Raw genomic sequence first — 14,144 nt, forward strand, 5'->3', positions numbered from 1 at the left:
TATTTTTATTTTTTTTACATTTACCTTTTTAAAGCCCACTTATGTGAAAGACATTGTTTAGTATTTTACCCAAAAGACATTTTATTTATCATGTGCACTTTACATAATTTCACAAAGGCTTTCCGCGAAGAGGTGCACTACCACAGTTAAACGAAAGAGGGCAGCATTTGCCTTGAATGATTCACTCCTGGACACAATATTGATTTTTGTTGGGTTTTAAATAGATGGGTAAATATTTGATTTAAGACGAGAAACACTTTAAACGGCTTTTTTAATAGACTGAATATCTGAATAAATAAATATAACACTTTTTTTTTTTTTCCTAAGATCTGATACCAGTGTCCAGCACGCACACGCCAGGTTGCACTCTTCCGTCCCTCCACAGGCAGGCCCTCAGGCATTTTCGATTGCATCCAGAGCTCCAGAAGTAGAGCAGAGGGTTTATGCAGCAGTTCAGACTGACCACGGGCTTCCATACCTTATAGGAGATCATGACAGTGTTGAGAAGCTGACAGTTTCCAGGTTGGAAGACCCTCACAAACATGTAGATCGTTCGAGCAACGTGATAAGGAAGGAAGCAAATCAAAAAAAGGAGACACACAAGAAGCAATGTGCGCAAAGACTTGTTGCGCCAATCCCTGTCTACGGTCTTGGAGATACCATTTAGGTGTTGAGTTGCTCCTTTGTAAAGAACTCTTAACACAGAGCAGTAGCAGACAACAACAACCATAAATGGAATTAGAAAGGCCACTATGACCAGAAAAAGCCCATAAGGAAAATACATTTGAAATTGTCCCGGGCTCACCATCTCAAAGCACACAGTTATGTTATTAATGCTGCCAGTGTGAGAAAAGTAAAAAGTGGGTAAAATCTCCACAATCGCCAAAACCCAGAGAGAGGCTGACGCAAAAAAGGCAAACTTTCTGGTCTTGGTGCGGACAGCTTTCAGCGGATAGCAGACTCCAATAAAGCGGTGCGCGCTGACGCAGGCCAGGAACAGCATGCTGCTGTGCAGGTTGACGAAAAATAAAAAGCGCGTTGCCTTACATGAGATGTCTCCAAATGGCCATAGGTCCCCCATGGAGTTACTGATGAGTGGGGGTAAGGATAGCACGTACAATAAGTCAGCAACGGCCAGATTACTTAAGTAAATAATCATATTGCTTCTGCGACGATTCTGCAAAAATACGCACCACAGCAGCCTCACATTCAAACCAAACCCCAAAAAGAAAACCATACTGTAGGCCACAGGGAGAAGGATTCGCTGGTAAAAGCTTTTCACGGGGCATATTCGGGGATCCTCCATTCATGAGTCGATCAGAGTACCTCTAAAATACCACAAAGAGTTCTGTTTTAAATCCAACAATGCTGGTTTAATCAAAGTGGAACAGTGCGTGTACGCACTGGGGAGGAACCACAAAGAAAGGACTAGAATTCCAAATGGCCTCTCCTTCTGTCCCATGGCTCCCATGCACCCCTGCTCACACCTGTTTAATGTCAGCCATTATATAATCATATTTGCCATACAAAGTAAAAGTAAATATGCAGACAAACAAGACATGCTTTCAATGGCTGCGTTTCTATTGGCTACATATCATCATAGCCCCGAAGGACGGAAATGACTTAAATGTTGAGGAGCAAAAATGCAAATGAAACTAGTTCTTACTTTACGTGGTTTAAAAGGTAATATTGTGTTACTGGTATCTAGAATCCAATCCATAGACACTACTACAGCGTTACTAAGTTTGACGACACCTAAAAAACGCGCGCACGCTCCGCTTCCCATTGGCTGCAGAACGCTCGAGAGTGAGCTCCCCTCTCCGGCTGCTGAGGACTGCTCGCTTCATCCTTGTCTGAGCGAGGAGACGGAGCTTGTCATGCTGCGAAACGGCGCATACAGGTAAGTGAGACATCTGCACATCATCCTATGCCACAATTGCAAGTCCAACGCGTTTATTCTTCAAGGGACAGACTTATATGTTCCTGATTGCCTGCTACAGTACAGCTGCATGTCCTGTGTGGTGCTATTAGGCTACAAGCATTACCGTAAGCACACGCAGTTCGCGCGCTCACACATTATTTGGCATTTTGGATGAGTGTCTAACTTGAGCTGTGTCGTTTCCAGAAGCATGTACCAGGGAGAGGAGGCGAGGCTGCGCAGTGGGAACGTGGCTGCATCCCGGGAAAGGAAGCACCTTGCCCTGTGCATTAACAGCCAGGTAAGTCACACACGGTCACAACATTAGGTCATCGTTTAGCTGGCGTTATATGTAAATTGATCGTAGATTCACAACTAATGGATTACAATAAAATTGCTCTTGCACTGTTGCGTTTTATTTCCCAGAGGTTTTCAACTGAAGGCACAACTGTCAGCCTCATAAACACTGAATGATTGTGCATGTGGGACATGTTATTGCCCACTATTATAGGCTTAATTCTATGGAACAAGTCACAAACTACTCTTATGGAGAATCTGAGCTGTAGCTACATCATTATATCATGACTCAATAGGCTGAGATTGGGACCTGCCCTTATGATGTAATCTTTCATTAGTATCTAAAATAGCCAAGCAAGTATTTGTACAGATTTTCATAACACAAACTATGTGCGTGTCTGATCATAGGTGCGCAAGTTCACCTGGTTGAATGCAGATTGTGAATATTTAATGGCAAAGTGTTGCACATTACCCGTGGTGGGAGATATTGAGTGTGTGAGCTCTGAAAGCCCTGCTCCATCACCGCTTCCGTCTTACCGTGCAATATATCCTCCTGATGCATCCCTCCAACACACACACATACATAGTAGACAGTAATTCATTCCTCCTCTCTGTTTGGACCATTGCACTGTCCCAATCTGCCTCTCTCGCTTCATCTTACATCCTTACAATATGACAAGTTTGACTGATCCATCCCCAGTGTCAGGCATCTCAGAATGGGGGGAAGAAGCAGCAGAACATGTATACAGATGTGTCCCTCAATTATCAGTTTGAGTAAAACGAATGTTCATTTTAAATAAACTTTTCTTGTAGAAGTAATTAAAATTTGATTCATCCTCCCTACAGTGTGTCTAGAAACTACTACTTCTTACTACTCCTTAACGCTATTGTTATTACTACAATAACAGTTGCATTAGTTACACAGTATTCTTGTTCTATTTGGTGCTACTGAGCAGTAAGCAGCTGTAATTGTGTTTGTACCTCATTTCCACAAAAGCATACTTACTTATTATACATATACTTGCTTGTAAAATATGTTCTAATGTAAATGTCAGAATTTGGCTTGAATAATATTTTTGCACTTTGAAGAAATTGACCAGCACAAAAGCACCCGCCTGCATTGCATTTGTTGGACTAACCGGTAATTGGTGTGTGAAAAATGAGTCCATGTATAAATGCAGGTTATATACAGGCTGTTGTACTTACTGTGTCTCTCTGAGTGATTCAGATTCATTATTGAGGCGTGAACCCCCGAGAAGCGCATTAATCTATGCGGCTATTACGCCATAATCAATGAGAGCGGGGTGCTTTATGGCCCGGGGTCCATGTTGTTAGACATTTTACACAGTGTTTATTTAAACAGCATGCCAATGAGAGGGGAAGGAGGAGCAACGTTTTAATGAGGTTATGGATGAAATATATGGCACAGGTGACATTGTTGCCAAAGCACTTGCTCTGTGAGGCCGAGAGCTGTGGATCAAACCAGCGTGCTCTTCCATCAGTCCACTAGTCTAAAGAAGCACCTGCAAATTGCTGTATGTATAGATACAATTATATATTCTTTTTGGGTTTGTCTTCAAATGCTAGGGCTTTTAGTCAGTCTTATAAACTGTTTGCCAGTTAGTTTATAAAAGTCAATATAGAAGTTTGGTCTTAAAGTTTAAATAAACACAATTGAATAATCTACAATGTTTTTTCCCCCCTTTTTATCTTAACCTTTTCCAAATAGATTGCAAAAACTCTATTTCTGGGTGTAATTTGCGATTCATATTTTTTCTAAAACCTGTCATTTTTTTTGTGCCATGAAGTCCAAATGAGTTTTGGTGTTTAATTTTCTGTCATTTAATTTGGTTCTTTTGCATCTGAAGAAATGTTTTACTTTGCAGAGCATTGCATGTCTCCAATGAAACTGAAGACTATGTAGTTCCCTTACAAAACCTCAGCTCAGATAAGGTGCATTAATGTGTGATGCATGGGGGTTGTACCAGATGCACATGATCTCCTCTCCTCCGGTGGGACAGAGCTGAGTGCTCACTCAAACACTTTGCAATTGAGGCGTAATAACCTGTGTAGGAGTGAGATGAGGTGCATTATCATATAGGTGTCTTACAAGTCCCAACATATCCTCCCATTACCTGCTTTTTCACTTGTTTTTAGTCTTTTTTTTTTAAATGTATAAACAAAAATGTAGATGGTTCATGGTTTCATTTAAATCCTTAATGTTTCTGGACAATAAAAATGCATACAGTTCACAAAGCAAAGAGTAAAATGCTCCCTTTTGGATAATTACTGCATTCTCAGAAACGTTTGAACGTGTCTGGTGTCCATTGTCAGACTCCAACCCCACTGAGAAACTTTAGAATGTGCTGGGGAAGACAATTGCAGTAGTTCAGGCATCAGCAATACAAAATGGTAAAAAATAACTGCAATTTAGGATGAATATCAATGCTAATTTTGCTGAATCTTATGATTTGCTACAACAAAATAATTTAGAGCCAGGCAATGTCTTCCAGCTTTGTAGTGGTCAATGTCTATGAAAATTAAGACTAATTTTCACTAAACCACAAATTCACGATTTGAGCCTCCTGAACATGGCATCGTCATCTTGGTGTATTAGTTGGAGTATACCTTGCCTAGCCTGGCCCATCCGGCAAGAAAATTTGAATAAATGAAATTAAATGGTGCAGTAATCAGCTGACCTTTTCCTTTGAGCACATGCTGAAGTCTTGACATTTCTATTTAAGTGTTTTGGGTTAGACTTGTTAAAAAAATAAATAAAAAATTTAGATCTTGCTCTGTATTACACCAGATGATATATATATATATATATTTTTTTATTCAAAATGTATAAAATGTATAACCAATTATCATTGCTTTATCAAGGTATGACATTTTTGTTTTATGGGAATGATATTTGAAGTACATACAAAATGACCTGTTACTAATTATTTACATGTCTAGTGGATGAGATCACTTTTCTCTTCGTACCTCTCTCTGCAGGGTCTTTTTGTACTAAGTGAGTCAAGTGAAAGTAAATGTTGACTCTGGCCATGCTCTGCTCATGTAAATTGATTTCCAATGGTACGATTAATGAGCATCTCTACTGGTTTGGTTCTACCTCAGAGTGGACATTTCCTTTGACTGATTATCTGGTACCTGTACAGTCTTAGATCTCACTGACACGTGTGGGCTCTTTGACAGACATGTTTGTTCTTATCAAATGAGTAAAGTTTCTCTAAAGCACAGCAAATGCTCTCTGCAAGAGCACAGACTGATTCAGCTTTTGTCTTTTAATTTTGCTGTATGTGAATGTGACTGTTAATATCCTGGTCATCCATCTCTCCGATAGAACTAGGTCTCGAAGAAATTAAGATTTTAATAACTCATCAATTAAAGGGCAGAGGAGGCCACTGTTTTCCATTTCATCTTTTTAAGCTATTTTTTATACAGAGGTCACCTGATTTTGTATATCATTTTCGTATATGTCAGAGGCAGCTCATATTTTGGATGATTGATTATATTATGGATAGTTCCTGCTGTCCAAGTCTCCTGTTATGAAATACAACAAAATGATGCCAACAGCTGCAGGAAGTACAGACAAACCCTGAGTATGTTCCTCCAAATGCCTGTTTTAGCCTCACCATCTGTGTCGAGTTCACACAGTATAACACTTGTAAATATAGTTATTTCTCAACCCCATTTGGCCTTTTGCAGAGTGCTCAGAGCACTTGCTGTTGTACTTATAAAAGCAAGAGCATAAAAAAACTGAATCAATAATTATATAGTAAATAATTACTAATTACTAACAAATTAGACTTCACCAACACTAGTGTGGTAGACTGGTGAAGCCAATATAAAGAGTATCAAATATGGCCACAAATTCAGCCCCACTTGTCAAACAAACAACCAAACAAACAACTGTAGTTTTGGAATATGTGAGAATTGCAATCTTGATATCATTGATCCTATAACTATTACATCCCTTGAAAACATTACATATAAAGTTTGTGTGTGTGTGAGCGCGATGACATTGTTTGTATTAGAGTTGCTATAAGAGCCCATCCATCTGTCTGGACCCACTGAGCTGAACAGCAGTGTCCTCATTGCCCCCCCTCTTCCCCCAACCTGAGCACAGCCGCTGTGTGACTGCTGGCACCTGCAGAGAGCACACATGCTGGTATCCTGCTCCACTGCTACACAAACCAACAACACAATACAACACAATATGAACTGCCCTGCTCTCCATGTTGTTGTGGTTTGTTAATTATGTGTGCATTACACTAATTGACTTAAAACATGGTTGTAAGGAGGCACACAGGAAAAGTCACCCTAACAAAGGTAGCTGTTCAGAATCAGATATTAAAATACTCTACTCTTCTCTACAACATATTGCCACAAATGCAAAAGGGCCTGTGTTTTATTCTTTGTATATTGAGTGCTATTGACTCAAAGCTGATATTGTTGTTTTTCTTCTTGTGTACAGGAGGAAGTGAAGAGGTATCATCGATATTGCAACCACAGTGGAGGACAAGTAGTGAAGCAGGAGAGGTGAGCCATGCGCACTGACATGAAATGTCTTTGTTTAAAGCTGTGATATTATGCAAAACTTTGTTTTAGTTTTAGCTACTTTTTATCCAAATTTAAACCTCATTACCTCTCAGTGCACCTGTTGAGATCCTTGCATCCTTTGCTGAGCAGTGGTGTTTATTGTACAAAAAGCAAGAGTTGCTTGTAATTCTTATTTTTTATTCATATTTTCATTAATTTAATTTGTACAACATGAAATACCCCTGTAAGGGCACACAGTTCTGATTTATAATTTCAATATTCCTCCCTATTTCCACCTTATATTTGTCAAATCTTGTAATAGTCATTTGTTTACTTTCAATTTAATCTTTCTTCTTGCCATGTCATAGGAGCAGCTCACGTCGCAAAGAGGACGATGTCGACAATAAAATTCGTCGCTCTGAACAGCAGCACTTGGAAATCAAGGCCACTGTGTGAGTCTCCCGTACTTTCATGTTTATGCTCCAAATTAAGGTCAAATATTTGTCTAAAGAATTCTGTAGTTATTTCTTAATATGTTATCATCCCTGCTATGGTTTTTCATTATTAATGAAAGTACATGCAGCAGTGGTCCTTGGTGACCTCACAGCACTTTTATTACTTTATTAGAAAGACATCAAATGTGTTTTGGCTTAATTCAATCTTGCTGCTGATTAAGTTTCACTGTCAGAATAAGAGGTCACCTCAGAGTGCATGACCCCAGCAGATTACTATCTAACTCTCCTGGAAACTGTCTAAATGGGAATAGGTGCAATCGGGGAAGGACAGTGTTTGCCTGGAGCTCTTGTTTCGAAGAAAGTTGAGAACTGAAAAAAAAAACTCAATTTTTCTGAGTAGAGTTAACATGTTGGGAATGTGTAAAGGTAACATGGTTTAAAAAAAAAAAAAAAAAAGTCTGAATAAACTTGAAAGTCTGCAGTGGACCAAGAAGCATGGCAGAACAAAGATGTAGAAGAAAGGAGTATTGAATAAAAGTGAGGAGAGCATAGATAGACAAAGGCCAGGGGAAAGGTATTGGTTTTGGAGCTCCAAGTTATGGCTTAATTCAATTTGTTCCATTTGGCCCGACTGTCTCTCTGCTCCACTGGAGGTGAATGTGTTTCTTCATTGAGTAATTGATCTGACTCCTGGACTGCAGTCTGGGCCTTATTGTTAGGTCCACTGTAAAGATGAAAGACACTTCTTGAACTTTTGGACTTGTATATTGAAATATTGTAGTTTCAGGGAAACTTTTAAGTTATTGTTGGTTTCTTGTAGAGTTTGAAGGAAGGCATTTCTAAGAATAAACATAGAATACAATTCAGTAAAAATGTACAATTATTATTTGCTTGCTAGTCAAGGATTCAAGGGTTCAGAAGGCCGTGCACTCAACAGGTCTTTTCTATGTATCATTTTCTAACGTTACTCTAATATTAGGTAAGTAAAACAAGATACAAATGGTCTCTAAGACTTTCTGTTCGCTAATTCCTCTAGGATTCAGAGGGCCTGGCGTGCTAAACGGGGCAAGTGGACCTGCCAAGAGAAGAATCTCCAGAGCTTGACGGCACCATCCAGCCTCCTGATGACTACTAATGTTTCTGTGGTAGGGCAAATATCTTACTAACACAGTAGTAAAAAGTGAAGACTGAAGTTATCTATTGTCAGTTGATGCTTTTGTAAATGATGTAATGGCTAAGTAGCTGTGCTAATGAGTCCTCTAAAGGCAAAAGCAAAGACTGGGGAAGATTAGGGCGGGCTGTTTACCTCTCGTGTCATCTGGGCAACTGAGGGGGTCGAGTTGGCGGAGGTGAAAGGGATGCCAGCTGGCACTATGCCCAGATCTGTAATTAGCAGTTAATTAGGTAAATTTTCTTAGCTAGTTGATTGATTAATGAAGTGCCTCTGCCCCCGTCCTCCCCGTCGAACCAGCCCGCCCGCCTTTGTCTCCCAAGGGAAAGCAGTGGAGAAATTAAACAGAGCTCACAGGGCATGGCAGCCAAACAAAAGGCCCAAAAACAAAGTCTGTCGATAAACCGTGAACAGAGCAGAAAGAACAAAGTTAACATGCAACAGCGAAGCCATAGATGAGCAGATGAATCTAAAAGATGGCTCGAGTTTTCAAGTGGCAGACCAAATATTCAAAGACTACCCACACTGCTGGGCACACGAAATCTGATGTCATGTCTGTGCATGTGGGAGAGGGACTATTTTCCACTCACTTAAACCAGTCACAGAGCACCACGACTCCTCCAGTAAACAGATGGACCGGGACTGTCAGTGTGTGTGCATTATACTTGTGGTTGTTTGTTCTGCTCCAAAGACTTCATCATTAGTGCTACAGCAAATGTCTTCTTAATTACAACTTACTGTAACTTTTAAGGCAAGATGACAAACAATAGCTCTCTGTGCCATTTTGGATTACTGAAATGATGTGTAACGTTATTTGGGGACTTTAGTTAATGAGTATAGTATAGCTAATCATGTTCATTTCGGGATTGTAAGGTATAGTCTCATACCTTTGCATTTTTCTCATTTGCACTGAAGCCTTTCTACCTGCAAGTGAAAACAAAAACGAACAACAAAAAACTACAAATACATGTGTCTTGCTTGTAGAAATCACTGTAATAAATTAAACTACACACACACACACGCACGCACGCACACACACACACACACACACACACGCACACACACACACACACACACACACACACACACACACACACACACACACACACACACACACACATTACTTTAGTTTTCTAAGTAAAATATACAAAATTTAAACAATTTCAAAATGCATTATTTTAATGTTTGAAATTTATAATGTCAACATCAATACATTACATTGTGGATCATTTTACATAACAGTATTAAAACACAATATCACAGAATTAAATGCCCACCACACTGAAACTACACTGAAACTAACACACTTGTTTACAGTTTCAGTTTGTTAGCTTATTTGTATTGATCTACAGTAGTGTGATCCTACCTGAACAACTGATTGATTACACAGACATCGTTTATAGTTATAAATTACTTTTCACTCCCCTGTACATTGCACCAGCCCTTTCTCTGTATATTTCCATCTTCTGTTCTCCATCTGTCCTGATTCCGACATATCGCCCTCTTGAGGATGTTGCATGAGCGATGTGAAGGACGGGCATTCATCAGTCTGAGGCCTGGACACTTCCATACATCTGTCGTACTATGTTACTGTGTATGTGTGTTACTGTGTGGGAGTACTGATATGAGCTCATGTGCCTGAAGGACCCTGCTGCTGCCCCGTAGGAGAGGGGTGGGGGTTCAGCACACTTCATGCATATTTCATAGGACCTCATATTGAAGAGTACACAAACGCATAGTCGTAGATGAGGCACAGCAGCTCTACATCTTCAACTCCAACTGAAAAACATCCACATCTCCACTCCTTATATCAACACTGACTGCTGCTCCTTATGTTTTATGGCTGTAGCACATGGCAGCCGTGGTGGTCTCAAACCTGCCAAAGCCCAAGGTCCAAATGTATTATTTATACACCTTGGGGCCGGACCCTACATGTCCTGCCCACTGATTGTAAATCAATAGGTCTGACTGTTCTGGACACAGCTCTGCAGTGTATTGGCAGAACCATAGGGGCTCCTGTAGAGACTGTCAAAGCAGCATAAACAAATCTAAACCAAGGACTGATTTTTGATATACTGTATGTATATATTATATTTTTACATCTGTACTGTAGCATAAGTTTTTATGTAAGAGGCATTTACATAAACCACTCTCTGATAATTGGGTATTTGTAAGTAATGAATATTTGTTATGTTTAAAATCATATTCCTATTCAATCTAGTATAAATATCCACAGATGTAAAATTTTAAAAGTTTTATTTGCAGCTGTGATATGTTTGCTTGTTGAATTGAAAAATGCTTCATTCTGTATATTCACTTCTAAATGCACTGTGGTGTTATGCAAGTACTACATCACTTAAGTTCATATGTATTTAGAAGTTTTTGTTTAGTCAATTAAATTTAATGGTTAGATTGATTAGATGATTATATAAAGGATTTACACCTATTACCATGTTTTTGGTTTAAACTATACAGAGCAGGCCTATTTGTACTTCCATGACATAAGTAGTACATTGTATGAGTTCTTCATTGTTTTACTGGATCTCCATGATTCACAGTTCAGTGTGACTCTATGGGAGGGTCTGGTGAGTTGTATTCAGAGACAAATCAATGATCAAAGCTGTGTGCTGCTCCAGTCCTGTAGCTGGCTTTACAAAGACACTACTCAGTTTCTGCCTGATCACTAATGGAATGATTTCAGATGGAGAGCCGGTGGAAAAACAAAGAATGCATTCAGAAAAATTGACTGTCTGACATTGATCTTTACTTGTCTTTGTGAGTTGCTCATTTTTTCAGTGGTTGTGCAAAACTCTGTATGTAAGCGTTTCTGTGGTGGTGTGGAAGATCATTTTCTCATTTTTTTTTAGCTGCAGTAGTTCTACAAAGCCTGTACCTTAACCCTCCATAATTCCTTCTTCACACTGTCACCTCACCTTTCCACCCACTCCTTACAGACCAGCACACAACACACAGAGGAAGCACACACTAGATCAGACGGATATAAACAGATGACTTGTTTTATTGCCATTCGTTTTGTGTCTCATTTCAAATAAATTTATATTCCTGTGCTCTGGAGCTGACATCGATCAGACTTAATTCAGTTAATAGCCATGACATTTGCCTATTGGGTTATTTACTGTCAAAATGGGCCCAGGCTCTGCTGACTGGAGATGGATAGTTACTCAAAATAGAAGGGCTTTTGCAAAACATTGTCTCTGTGGGAACATTTCCAAACTTTAGCTAAAGTTTGTGTGTATTTTGTGCATAAATGACAGTACCTTCTCAGCTTGTTTAAAGCAGTGCATTTAAAAAGGGGTCCGTGGCTCCCTAGGGCACCTCAGAGGCATTGCACGACCCCCAAAAGTTGTTTCATAAAACAAGCATAAAAAGAAAATTTTGTTTGAAATCAACCTTACTGAAGATATTAGTTTAAATGTATTGCTTTATATTAGTATTAAGCCTACAGGCATACTATAATGTTCAACATTTCAGTCTAAGGAAAAAAAACATTACATATTATATTAATGTAATGTAAATGATTATTTAGGGGTCTGGTGTGATCTTTGCACTGACAGGGAAACCATGGCACAGAACACTTTGGGATTGGCTGGATTACATCAAAGTACTCGAACAGTATTTAGCCAATACTCAACCACATTAATCCACAACCAATAACAATACTGTAATTTATAATCAATATCTTAACCATTTTAAAATAGTGACATATAATTATTATATGAATCTAGTTTTTTGATTGCAGGATACTTTGAGTTTTAAAGAGTGATGATTTATTTGTTTATGAGGGACAATATACATGAAATGGACAAAAAATAAAAAAATAAAATAAAAATTGAATGGTCCATTCCTGGAATTACCAAGAGAGAATAGCTGCAGCTGCTGTGGAGGTTTGGCACCAATGGCTGCAGAATGGAGCTCTACTCCATCACATCTGGTTTCAAAAAATATCTACTCCATCACATCTGGTTTCAAAAAATAAAAACTGGGTACAGTTTACTAATTCACAATTGCTACCCTACTCAGAATTACTGAATAATAATAATAATAATAATAATAATAATATCATTATTATTATCATTATCATTATTATTATCATTATCATTATTATCATTATTATTATGAATAACAAACCAAAACAGAGAAAATCCAGTTGTCATGCTTTAGGCAATTGACCTGAAACAATGGTGGGAGGCCTTCAAACTAGTTTAGATTCTGTGCAGTTTCCTCAACCTCAACAGAGCAGGAGAGCATGGCCCAGTCTCTAGATTGTTGTCATGGGTCCAAATGTGGACAATGGAGCCAAAGATGTGAGATGGGAAACTTACTCAAAAAGGAGAAGTAACAAGAAAAAGCTGGAGAATGCAGAGCCAAGGGACCTTCATCCAGCTAAAGGCCCAGGAATGAACATGGTCCTTTCCTCAAGAAACAGGGCAGGTCCGGACCCAATCGTGAAAACCAGAACCAGGAAAGCACTGAGAGGAGACAATGACATTCATGTCCTAACTGGAGAGAGGAGTCAACAGACCCAATTTTAACCTAAGATATGCCAAGAAACTCTGCTATCAGAACATTGGAGCAGAGACACCTGAGAAATTAACTGTATGAAGCCTGCACTCTTTGTAGTGTTAAAGTATTACAATCACAAATGAACCTGGGTTGCCATTGCCTTAACTTGCATATAGAAGACTCCTACACATTTTTTTTTTCATTCTCAATATGCACATGCCTCATATGAAGGCTCCAAGTCTCCAGAATTCACTCACTGAGCTGCATAGGCTCCACTAGCCCTGAGTAATGATGATGCAGATGCTGGGGTTTAGGTAGTGATGGTTCATATCTCATTTCCAGCATTGGAACTGGCAAACCAAATGACACAGTTGTGAAGCTCCCTTTGGTTTCAAATAATCTTAAGGACCAAAACACCAAATTATAACAAAAATAAATGGGGCATCAATATAAATCAACACTAGCGCAAGCAAATATTATATTTGATTTGAACATGGGCACATATAGTTCATGTTTATGGAATTTAAAGTACTTACATAGGCTAAAGAGTAAATGAACAAGAAGAGACAGTTGTAATTTTACCTTCAATGTCAATGTGATCTTGACATGATTTGATATTTACAACTGTTTGCATGAATTTAAACGCAATCCTATACATCCGGTTTGCAATTAGATGCTGTTTCTCGGCACATCCTTGGTGCTTCTATTTGCTTATTTACCTTGAAAACAAATTATGACATTACTCAGACAAAACAAGAATGGCTCACATATGGCCACATGGATGTACAACATGTATAAGTTCTTATAGCAGCTATACAGCAACTCATAAATCTGCTAGGAAGCTCCCAACCATCTGTAGAGTAATAACAATCTGGAACCTTAGGCTACACACAGCATCTTTATATCACCTGAACATAAAAACATCCCTCACGGATATTTTTTCATTTCAAATTTTTTCTTTACAATTTTTATTTAATTCATCTGGATATTCTCAGTTGCTCTTTACATTTACACAGATGTTTACAGAGTGGCTATGGCTAGTATAATGAGGTCCCTAGAGGAGAGCAGAGTTGCATAAAATCAGTATAGGACATGATCATGGAGGGAGGAGATACCGTTCTTCTCCAGATCTCCAACATGTCTTCAGTTTGTCAGCCCTGCACCATTACTGGCCATTAAGCAGATCAGAGACCCCCTAATCTTCCACTGACAACATACCCACTGCGCGCAA

At 39.0% G+C, this 14,144-nt stretch overlaps 2 protein-coding genes across 2 annotated transcripts in view; one reads left to right on the forward strand and one right to left on the reverse strand.

Moving 5' to 3' along the window:
* Positions 1-322: 322 nt before the first annotated feature.
* On the reverse strand, positions 323-1,306 carry LOC110163700 (P2Y purinoceptor 3-like). Its single transcript, XM_020928710.2, has one exon. The coding sequence runs from the start codon at positions 1,304-1,306 to the stop codon at positions 323-325; it is 984 nt and encodes a 327-aa protein (XP_020784369.2).
* Positions 1,307-1,643: 337 nt separating this feature from the next.
* schip1 (schwannomin interacting protein 1) overlaps positions 1,644-14,144 on the forward strand; it is a 170,125-nt gene continuing 157,624 nt past the window's right edge. The window contains exons 1-5 of the mRNA XM_020928709.2: positions 1,644-1,900; positions 2,126-2,219; positions 6,699-6,763; positions 7,132-7,215; positions 8,255-8,363. Coding sequence (XP_020784368.2) covers positions 1,644-1,900; positions 2,126-2,219; positions 6,699-6,763; positions 7,132-7,215; positions 8,255-8,363 — 609 coding nt within the window. The remainder of the gene's footprint in view (positions 1,901-2,125; positions 2,220-6,698; positions 6,764-7,131; positions 7,216-8,254; positions 8,364-14,144) is intronic.

The sequence above is a fragment of the Boleophthalmus pectinirostris genome, unplaced genomic scaffold (assembly GCF_026225935.1).
Source record: "Boleophthalmus pectinirostris isolate CB_2022bp ecotype Guang Dong unplaced genomic scaffold, ASM2622593v1 HiC_scaffold_9, whole genome shotgun sequence".
Lineage (NCBI taxonomy): Eukaryota > Metazoa > Chordata > Actinopteri > Gobiiformes > Gobiidae > Boleophthalmus > Boleophthalmus pectinirostris.